The 11,861-nt window shown below is 41.2% G+C and overlaps 1 protein-coding gene across 6 annotated transcripts in view; it reads right to left on the bottom strand.

The window, feature by feature from the left end:
* Positions 1–8,551: 8,551 nt before the first annotated feature.
* The window catches only part of GATA6 (GATA binding protein 6), a 41,248-nt gene continuing 37,938 nt past the window's right edge, over positions 8,552–11,861 (bottom strand). For all 6 annotated transcript variants that reach the window (XM_073631461.1, XM_073631460.1, XM_073631459.1 and 3 more), the window contains one exon: positions 8,552–11,373. In XM_073631461.1, coding sequence (XP_073487562.1) covers positions 11,203–11,373 — 171 coding nt within the window. In that variant the 3' untranslated portion in view covers positions 8,552–11,202. The remainder of the gene's footprint in view (positions 11,374–11,861) is intronic.

Here is an 11,861-nt window from a genome sequence, read left to right as displayed (position 1 = left end):
AGCGCATGTAGCAGGGCACACTTCTCCTCTGCTCCGCCGAGAATCCTCTCTTTAATCCTGCGGATTGCCCATCCGACCCGAAAACACCCCCGATCGGTACCGCATACTGTGGGTGCCTCACCCGGTCTATCTCCCCGTTCGATCCTCGGCGGTTCAACATGCCAAAACGGGGCAAAGAAGGCGCCGGCCTGCCCGCGACTCAGGCCCAAGATGGCGCTCTGCCACAGAGATCGCAGAAAGAGAAATACAAGGAGGCTGCCCAGAGACTCCTGTTTGGTAATAAAACCTCCAGGGAGATGCCCTCACCCACATCAGACCTTAGTGAAGAGGAAGGAGGCCAGCTGGAGATGGATAACACTATTCCACTGGAGGATGGCACTGGATCTCCTGCTGACTGGGCCACAGTAAGTACAGCATCACACTCATATCAGGGCACTCAGACACCAATCCTGCCCTTGGATAATACTGAACCCACTCTCAGGGACATACTCTCAGCAGTGACTATATGTAACAGATCCATAGCAAATCTGACAGATGAAGTTAAAGGCGTTAAAGCTGAGATATCCTTTATGAGACAGGACATGCAAAAGCTGAGAGAGCGCACAGCTGCAATAGAGAGCAGGGTTAGTGTGATTGAAGATGATCTTGTACCCATGCAGAGAGACTTAAAGTATAACTGCCATCTCACAGACCAGCACGCAGCTCGCTTGGATGATTTAGAAAATCGCATGCGTCGCAACAATGTACGCGCCCTGGGATTTCCGTAAAGGATAGAGGGTAAAGACCCGGTCACTTTCATTGAGCAATGGCTTCTCACTACATTCGGAAAGGAAGCTTTCTCTCCGCTATTTGCAGTTGAAAGAGCGCACAGAGTGCCATCCTGCCCACTACCCCCTGGCAATCATCCTCGCGCTTTTCTCTTTAAGCTCCTCAACTACAAAGATAGAGATGCCATTCTTGCCAAGGCCAGAACCATGGGAGGCAAGCTAGTTGTGGAAAACTCCAAGATATCCCTGTTCCCGGATTTCTCGGCTGAACTCCAGAAACAGCGAGCAAGGTTCATGGATGTTAAAGGAAGATTAAGAGATCTTAATTTGCCCTATGCGATGTTGTATCCTACCCGCCTACGGGTGGTCGCCCTTGGGGAAACCTGTTTTTTTGATCGACCGGACATGGCGGCTCAATGGCTAGATCAAGAGGACAGAGCCCTTAAAGCTGCCAGACCACAAAGAGTTGTCCCCGCTTAAGTGATGTGCCTTACATTGGCAATGGCCTGATGGGATCCGGCTTCTTCTTTTGGGGCTGATGCTTGAGTAGAGCGTGGGCCTTAAGGCCTGAGTTTGCTGATTGATGTGGACAGTTCCTGCACCCATATCCGTTGCTCAGGCGGACGAGGAGTTCTGTTTATTTCAAACCCCCCCTTTTTTTCTTTTTTCTTTTACTACATTCAAAGAAGGATTACGTGCCTGCCGTTGTTGTAAAACCACTGCAAGAACTAACCTGCTGGTTAACCGGGAGTTTTCAAGGCTTTTACCCCCCCTGCACCTGTTGTGTGGGGGAAAAGTTAACACTGCAGCCGCTTCGGTTGCGTGAACTACTGACCCTTAGAGTTATGCTATACAGAACAATATACATTAAGCTTAAAATTTACTGTCTTCTGTGCTTGTACCCTAAACTGCTAGAGTATTTTTCCTTGCTTTGCACTCTGATTCCATGTCTACAGATACCTAAATGTCTCCAGAATGAGGAAATTAAGCATAATATAGGTTCCTTTTTTTTTTGCAAGTGTCATGCTGATATACAACTTGGGGGGTCTAATAAGGGATATCCTAGACTGACCAATGTTTCTAAAACAAGATGGGGATAGCTAAATTGACCATTGTGACCTGGAATGTCAGAGGGCTGGGCAGTCCAGCAAAACGGGTGGCGGTCCTCAGGCATCTCAAGTCGCTAAATGCGGGGGTAGTCTGCCTGCAAGAGACCCATTTCTCTGTAGATCCTACTCCCAGCTTTAGCCCACGATTGTATGTGAACCAGTTTCATGCAACCCACTCCACCTATTCTAGGGGAGCAAGTATACTGATCAGAAAGGATGTTCAATTTAATTGTATCAGAAAACGCATAGACCCAACTGGCAGATATGTATTTCTTTTATGCACAATCTCAGGCCTAAGATGTATTCTTGCTAGCATTTACATTCCCCCACCGTATACCTCAGAGATTGTCAGGCACCTGGCAAGTTTTATGGCCCAATACCCAGAGGTACCCTTACTGGCAATGGGAGACTATAACAACTTTTTAAACTCCCTTAAGGATAAGTTACCTACACCCGTTGCTAGTGCATGTCGGATACAGGGTAATACTCCCTTTGCTAAAATGCTTGAAGAAATAGAACTGATAGACGTGTGGAGGTGTAAACATCCTGATGACAAAAAATACTCCTGCTACTCAGCCTCATATGCCGGATTATCTAGAATAGATTTGGGCCTGGGGAATGACAAGATGCTACATTTAATTTTGGGATCGGGATATGCAGATAGGAATATATCTGATCATTCTGCCTTCTGGGTGACCATTTCATTACAAAATAGAATCAGGGCTCAGCGCTCCCCTCACTGAAATTTGCAATGTGAGATTCCCACCCACTTTACTAGAGCTGAGAAAAAATCCTTTAAACCCTTTGAGGTTTCAGCCAGATAAAAGGAGGTGCAAAGTGAGCAGTGTCTGCTGATCTCTCTTTAGCTAACTCATAGTGTTATGGGAATTCTGTTGTGTATGTAGTGTTTATTCGCACAATATCAGGACACCTTTTCCTATCACTGACCACTGACATCAGGGCATCTTTTCCTATCACTAACCTTTAATGCCAAGGCATTTCTGTTCTTTTCCCCCACCAACAACAGTGTTGGGGCTTTCTTTATCCCACCAGCCACTGACACTGGGGCGATGCCAGGATGTTCATTCTTCCATTCACCACCAACACCAGGGCATTCTTCCTTTTACTTACTACTAACCTATGGGCACTTTATCAGATGCCACTGCACCTTTTACTCCAACTAACCACCATTGCCAGGGCATTTATTCCACTGACTACTGATACTGGGGAATTTTCCTTCCAATAACCACTTATGTTGGGACTTTTTTTTCCTCCCACTGATGCTTTTGTTCCTATTAACCACTACCCTTTAGCCTTATCTATTTCAAATATGAACTATGACTGCTTACATAATGTGGACCAGGCATGTACTGGCCATCAGGACTACAGGGAGTTTCCCAGTGGGACGATGGCTCAGTGGGCCGGTTTCAGTGACAGCCTGTCAAAATCATGGCTGCGCGGCTCGTCCTCAACTTCATGCAGTGATGTGAGAAGGGTGAGAAAAATACAGAGGAGAATAAGTGAAATAATAAAAGAGGTTAGTGAGGACCATTTATGTTATGCTACGTATGTTTTTTTTTGCACAATTATAGTTTATATAATGTTTTTGTGCTTGTTTGCAAAAGTAAAGTGGGCCGGTCTGGATGAAGTCCAGGGCCAAATTTTTGTCCCAGTCCAGCCCTGATGTGGACTACTGCACACTGCACAATGTGCTAAGTGCCCTATATTCTCTAGATTGCTGCATACTGTCTGCTTCACAATATTCTAAGCTCAGTGGGGTTGATTTAGTAAAACTGGAAAGTTTGTGCATTGTAGCCAATCAGCTTCTAACTTCAACTTGTTCAATTAAAGTGGTTGTAAATTCAGAAGGTTTTTTTTTTTATCTTAATGCATTCTTCTGTGTGCAGTAGCCCCCCTAATACAAAGAAAATGGTTTGGTGTTGCCAGTGACACACCTCCATCCTCAAATTAAAGCAGAGTTTCACCCAAAAGTGTAACTTCCGCTCATCTGATTCCTCCCCCCCTCCGGTGCCACAATTGGCACCTTTTAGGAGGGAGGGGGATGCAGATACCTGTATTAGACAGGTATCTGCACCCACTTCTGGGAATAGACTCCCGCAGGAGTCACACCCCCTCCCACACCGCCCCGCTGTCTCCTGGGAAACACACAGGTCCCAGGAGATAGCAGGGACCACTTAGGACGCGCAGCGCGACTCACGCATGCGCAGTAGGGAGCTGGGAAGTGAAGCCGCAATGCTTCGCTTCCTTATTCCCTCACCGAGAATGGCGGCGGCAGCAGCCGAGAGCTGAGCAATAGCTTGGCTTCGGCTGCCAACATCGCTGGACTCCAGGACAGGTAAGTGTCAGTTTATTAAAAGTCAGCAGCTGTAGTATTTGTAGCTGCTGGCTTTTAATAATTTTTTTTCAGGTGGACTCCCTCTTTAAATGCAACAAAGAAGAATTATGCTCTTGGGACTTTAAATAAGGTGAGCACAAAAAGGTCAATACAAGTATACAAAATAAACATGGTTTACTCATTGTGCTCACCTCATTTAAAGTCCCAAGGGCGTAATTCTTATTTGTTCCCCCTAATACTTACCTGAGCACCCTCTATATCCAGCTATGTGCACGAGTGCCATGGCCATCTGGAACTTGCTGAGACACAGCAGCAGTCATTCAAAGTCAGTTAGCCAATCAGGAGCGAGAGGCAGTGGGGTCTGAATGGACACAGAGATGCAGCTTGGCTGGGGTGCCCCCATAGCAAGCTGCTTGCTGTGGGGGCACTCCACAGGAGGGAGGGGCAAGGAGCACAGAAGAGGGACCCAAGAAGAGGAGGATCCGAGCTGCTGTGTGAAAAAACACTGCCCAGAGCAGGTAAGTATAATATGTTTGTTATTTTTAAAGAAAATAAAATGAGACTTTAGTATTACGTTAAGCTTTGACAAAAAAAAACCTGAAAGCATATTTGTTTCTATGCAGAGCAGCAGATTTTATACCCCCCAGTTTTAGTAAATCAATCCCCAAGTAAAACAAGCAACTGTTCTCTATAAAAGGAAAGATTAGCTACAGGAGCTTGCTTTTACGGATGTGTCAGTGCAGTACTGATTGTGTGTCTCAGCAGATTTTTTGCTTGTGTCATTATAATACTATTGGTGTCCACTTTTTTAAGTGGACACCAATAAGCACTGTACTAACACAAACATACACGTCTATCTAGACACAATGGGGATGATTTACTAAAAGTGGAGAGTGCAAAATCTGGTGCAGCTCTGCATAGAAACCATATCTCTGGAGTTAATCCCCTTTTTAATGCATGCCAATTTTCTGTTTGCTTTGTTAGCAGCAGCTTGGCATTTTATGCCATTGTTGAGCCTATCATCTACTAGGCTTTTTAGCAGAAACGCGTTGGGTGGACCCACTTTATATACCGCTTTTTGTTCTTGTATATGCTCTTGACGTCTTTTAACATGTGAGTTTTAATTTTTATTCCTTTAATTCGTTTTTTTATATATATTTTTTATATGGTATCACGCTATGTATCACGCTATGCAAGTTTTTTCTCTATTTTCGCATGGTATGTGAACATCGGTTTGGGGCCCCCCATTGGAACATTATTCTTATGTTGGTGTCCATGATTGTTGGTATCGAGCTGCCGTCTTGATCTAGGATCCATTGTGGCTGTCCCAGGAGATGTACCCTTTCAGTCAGCTGGTTTAAAAGCCTTTGCGACTTGGGCGGTATAAGCCTTCCCAAGTCACCATCATCTGGTAAGCCTCCTAAGACCTTCGGTGGTGGCTCCCTTACTATCCTAGTCTCCCTTGAAGTGTGGATGTTTATGAATATTGGTCCTGGGGTTTGAAGATTTTCTTTTCATCTTTGGACTTAAAATATATTAATTTTTCCAAACTATATCTGGACTGTCACCTTTTCTTATAAAAAGATCCATATATTTTTTGATGCATATTTTGGCACTAAATTCACATTTGTTATCTTTATCACTAGTATGCACATATATACTGTAGTATGTATTTTGCACATGTTATGATCATATTTATGTATGTCCCCTTAATTGGGAACTTTTCACAAATTTTACTATTGGTGTTCTATAGCCTGTTATATTGGGATTCTAACTTTTTGCCTTATTATTTTTAGAGTTCTATTATTTAGGTTTATAGCGCTACACTTTTTTATTTATATCATCTACTAGAACCCCAGGTCCTTCTCCATCCTAGATTCCCCCAGAGGTTCTCCCCCTAGTGAGTAGATTGCATTCATATTTTTGCCATCCAAATGCATTATTTTACATTTTTCTACATAAACCTCATTTGCCATGTAGTTGCCCACCCCATTAATTTGTTCAGATCTTCTTGCAAGGTTTCCATATTCCATATCCTGCGGAGAAGTTATTGCCCTGCATTCCATGCAGTAAGGGAAAAAACCTTTGCACGTAGCTTCCCCGCAGCCCCCCCCCCCCCCCCCAAATACATTCCTATGGCCGATCCAGCAATGTACACGAGAGCTGAGGCTCTTTTGGGTCTCCCATTCCTTATTGGCTTAGCTGCAACAGTAGAAGCCATTGGCTCCCGCTGCTGTCAATCTGAGCCAGTGAGGAGGGAGCGGGGATCCCTCTGTGTGTCTTATGCAGATGCAGTGCAGGGCCCGGGAGCAAGCAAGCTGCCTCATAGCAAGCAGCTGGCTACAAGGGCACTCAGTGGGAGGGATGGAGCCAGGAGCACCGAGAAAAGGAGGACTGTGGCTACTCTGTGCAAAGCCATTGCATACAAAAGGTAAGTATAACATGTTTGTTATTTTAAAACAAAAAAATTAGCCTTTAGTATTACTTAAAATCATATTGGAGAGGGACCATGTATGCAATAATAATGTTTTTTTTTTTTAATGCAAGATATTTTTGTGACACTTGTAACTGTGGGGTTGATTTACTAAAACTGTAGAGTGCAAAATCTGGTGCAGCTCTGCATAGAAACCAATCAGCTTCCAAGTTTTTTTTTGTCAAAGCTTAACTACTTGCCGACCAGCCGCCATCGTTACTTGGCAGCAGGTTGGTTCCCCTGCGTGAATCACCATAGCTGTACTGTGGCTGCATTAAGGGCTATAGGGGTGCGCCCACAGGGTGACACTGGAGCTGATGCACGTGGCCGGCGGCCGTGATGTCCGCCAGCGACCCACAATCGCTCCAGAGAGGGACAGAACCGGGATCTGTTAAGGTAACCAGACAGATACCTGTTCTGTCAGGGAAGTAGAGAGATCTTCTGATCCTAGTGATCAGGAACAGCGATCTATCTCTAATCCCTGTCAGTCCACTCCCCCACAGTTAGAAACACCTCCGTAGGGAACACTTAACCCCTTGATTGCCACCTAGTGTTAACCCCTTCCCTACCAGTGTCATTTATACATTAATCAGTGGCTATTTTTAGCTCTGATCGCTGTATAAATGTCACTGGTGCCAAAAAAGTGGCAAAAGTATCAGATTTGTCAGCCGCAATGTCGCAGTCAAACTAAAAATTATTATTATACAGGATTTATATAGCACCAAAAGTTTACGCAGTGCTTAATAAAATGAAGGCAAACATTACAATTTGGTACAAGAGGAATCAGAGGGCCCTGCTCATTAGAGCTTAAAAATCTATTCTGTAGACACTGTAACTTTTGCGCAAACCAAACGCTTATTGCGATTTTTTTTACCAAAAATATGTAGAAGAATACATATTGGCCTAAACTGATGAAGGAATTCATTTTTTTGCATTTTTTGGAGGGGTATTTATTATAGCAAAGAGTTAAAAATATTGGGTTTTTTTTCAAAATTGTCTGTCTTTTTTTGTTTATAGCATAAAAAATAAAAACAGCAGAGGTGATCAAATACCACCAAAAGAAAGCTCTATTTGTGGGAAAAAAAGGACATCAATTTTGTTTGGGTGCAATGTCGCGTGACCGCGCAATTGTCAGTTAAAGCGACACAGTGCCGTATTGCAAAAAAATGACCTGGTCATTAAGGGGGCAAATCTTCCGGTCCTTAAGTTGTTAATTGAACAAACAGAAGTTAGAAGCTGATTGGCTACCATCTACAGCTGCACCAGATTTTGCACTCTCCAGTTTTCGTAAATCAACCCCTGTGTGTTTTTATAGCTATACAAATACACTCTGGCACAAGTGATATTATTAAAATGCACTTTATTCCTGCATGGTCTCTCTCCACTTGTTCTTTTATTCATTTTTATTTATGTGTTTTTTTACTGTCTTCATATATAAGGGAATATTTGGGATGCTACCCACACTAGACCAAAGGGCCTGTGTAAAAAAAATCACTATCTAGTCCTTTATACTGAGCAACACTAATAAACAGCCACACCAGTATCAATGCTTACAGCAGTAGTAGTGTGCTGTTCAAGATAAGGATGATATTTTTCCAAGCCCTCGTGTGTACTTTGCCATTTGACTTCTGTCTGCATGTACTGTCAATGTCAAGTAGTGTTTGTTAACACTTGCACTAGCAACACTTGTTTCTTTTTGAAACAAGTTAGAAATCGCTTAATCACACGTTGTCACTGCAAACTCTAAAAAAAAAAAAATATGCACAATTTATGCTTATGATAGGGTATCATTGGGGGTTTTTTTGGTGTGTAATGTCATTACCAAGACAAACATCACAAGGGTCAATAAAAACAATATGCTATTTTTATTATTTTTGAAGGTCTATTGTTCAAAACAACATCCCATTAAAAAAAAAAAAAAAACATAAACCAACTTAGCAATGTGCCAGTCGCTTAATTTTGGTTCATTACCGTAAAACATATATACATATTTACCAGATGAACTTTCTCAAATATATTGCATTCTTTTGCACGCATTTACATCTGACAGCAAATAGGTAGTGGGGTTATTTGCATTTTTCAACAATAAAGACCATTTTCCTGAGAATCTTTGTTCTTCAAAGTAAAATTAAAATTAGAGAAATAGAAAACACAAAATGCTAGCTTCATTTTTCTAAAAGGGTTGCCTGTCACAAACGGGGAACATTATAAAAAAAAAAAAAAAAGCCAGCTTAACATTATTAAATAATTAAAAGTACCATTAAGTTACATTGTATACATTTGATACAAAAGTTGTTAAATCTTATGTAAATGATTTAACACTGATTGCTGCAATGAAAATTGCACTTCTTTTCTCTTCAAAAAAATATTGTATTATGGAAAAAAAATACAATTTTCTACCCTGTACGTAAATAGAGATGGCTTAAACCAGTCACATTACTTCATAAACACAAAAACCCTCCACCTGAACATTGGCTTCAGAAATGCTGCATAATGTCTTGGATACAAGTTTTGTTTGAACCATAAAGAGATTTCTGTACACCTGTATGGGAATGGAAATGATCAAATATAACAGTAACTACAGGTGAAAATACAAGACCATCCTTCTCTACATATTTGGTCACCATTATTACTGAAAAGATAAACTAATGGTTTGGAAAAAAACAAATATGCATTCACATCACGCAGCCAGTCATTTTAAAGCAGAATTCCAGACAATTTTTTTAAAGTTTGAATAGAGTGGGGAAAAAGTAAATAAAAAAACCTTTGTCATTGATTTAGTACTGCCCAGGAGTTTTTCTTTCAATTCCTTTTGTGTCAACGAGATAGAAAGTAAGAAGAATCTCTCCAGTGGAGACCCAGGAAGCAATAAATGCTTTTATTAGTAAAGCAGGGAACAGTGAGAACCCCTATCAGTTTAGGTTGATATAAACACAGGCACAAATGAAAAAAAAAACAAAAAAACTTGACAGTGGTTTAAACCAGTGCATAATCTGTACAAAAATTAGAAAAACAAAAATTTTTTTTTTAATAAATACAAGTTTGGCTGGAGTTCTACTTTAAGGTTAAATAAACTAAAAAATGACCGAGCGACTGTCCATCACCGGAAAAATTATATTGTCTTTTATGCATTCGTTTTTTTATCTAGATGATGACTCAGATTTAAAGTACAAATGCACTTATCATTTATGTTCATCCCCAACCTAAAGTACCCTACTTTCCCCTTCCCCAGATGCATACCTACCTCCCTCCCACCCTTCTCTGAAATTCTGTTGTACACTGGTTTTGCCTGCACAGTAGATCCTCATAGACTTGGATGGAAACAATTCAGGAGGCCACAGCTATGGTTTTGAGGCAAGTATGCAACTCAGAAAGGGGGGTAGTGGGGTACTAGCTTCCTAACAAGATATTAATGTGTTTCTCTCCTTTGAAGAGTTGAAGTAAGCTATATATTAAATAACTGTTTGCTTTTTAATGAGATTTAGCAAACTTCTCTGATAACTGATAATATCATTGACGAATGGTAGGTAGTATTATGGAGGATCGAATGCATCAGATATAACTCGCCATAACAAGTTGCAGTGAAAACTTAATACAGTGTACTTTTTATGGGTACATGCTGTAAATTAATGTAGGCTTGCCAGTGAATGCTGGTCACATGTCATTTGTTTTGCTGGATTACAGGAGAAAGTGATTTTTAGGACGTGGCATACAACAGAAAGATTAAATAAAAGATACTTCCTTGTTTTCTTGTAGTGTATACAATAGATAATCCACCTAGTAGTGTGTCATATGTATAATGGAAAACCCAACTAGCTAGCACCATAAGGATATAGTAGTGCTGAATTTATTTTATAAACTGCTATAGTTCATATTGATCTTTTTCATTATGGTGCTTTAATTGCTCATCTACTTTAAATGTAAGATTCTGTAAGATCTTTGTGGCTCTTTGTATGTCTGTCCAACAATATCACATTCCCCGTCAGAAGCTTATATTGCAGTAGTTCTAAGTAATCTGATTGGTGTAGTGACAGGAGTGACTGTAAACCTTTACTGAAATTATCATAGAGATCTAAACATTGGATCCAACCAAACATAGTAGATAAGGCAGCAGGAAGAAAATCCATTACTTGTGAACCTTAAAAAGAAAACTGGGTCACGTTTCTTCTCAAAAGGCAGCATTTCTCAATGCATGCTGGAGTATACAGGCTTTCTAACACAGTCATTGCATTCATCTATGTCTGAACGTTCAGTCAATGATGGTTTATAAAGTAAGTAGTAAGTAAGGTGTGTGTCTCAGACCCAAGGCTCTTGCATAGATGAAGATCATATTATTACGTTCCCCACAAAGCTCCACTTAAACTGAAACACTAAAAATGAAAAAGTGAAGGAAATGTTCTTTATGGAAGTTGAGAAAATGTTATTTGAGCATCCGGGTCCATCAACTTGCTAAAAAAGCACTTATGAATGAAGAGGTTGCCCTTCTGGTGGTAAAAGTCAAGCTGAGGCCAAAGCACACCATGTATCTTGTCTCACTGATCCCCCAACGTCAGGTGAAGATCCCAAAATGACTGCTGAATACAGGCCATCTTGTCCTGTGTACTTCAATGTGTTGTTATCTGGACTGGTACTTCCACTTTGCTGTGAAGACATCATGGACGACCCCACCTTCAGAGAAATGTAAGAAAATGTATGTTACTCTTTATAATCCCTCTATAATATGATCTTCTATTCACATCTGATCACATCACACAAACACAATCTAATATATGTTTAAATAAACAAAGATCCAAGGGTCAATTTTTTCTGCAATCAAAATTAAAGCAACTTTTTAAGGGACATTTCGAGGTCAGCCAAGCATTTCAAACACCATTCGTCTTTACTTTTGAACATTTGTCTTTACCTAACTCTAGATGGCTCTAGGACATGAACATTTTACATAATACAAACTATACAAGTGTTTATATTGCAAGTATATCTTAATCACCTGCTGACCATGTCACACAGATATACTGCAGCACAATGGCTCTCCTGGGTGAAATCCTGTACAGGTACGGGATTACCCTTTTTCGGCCACCAGAGGGCGTGCGCGCCACTGGAGGCGTAGGCACATGCCTGATGCATGGCGTGGCAGGCAGGGAACGATTGCCCCCGAC

The sequence above is a fragment of the Aquarana catesbeiana genome, linkage group LG05 (genome assembly GCF_042186555.1).
Source record: "Aquarana catesbeiana isolate 2022-GZ linkage group LG05, ASM4218655v1, whole genome shotgun sequence".
Taxonomy (NCBI): domain Eukaryota; kingdom Metazoa; phylum Chordata; class Amphibia; order Anura; family Ranidae; genus Aquarana; species Aquarana catesbeiana.
This window is presented reverse-complemented; position numbering and strand designations above follow the sequence as displayed.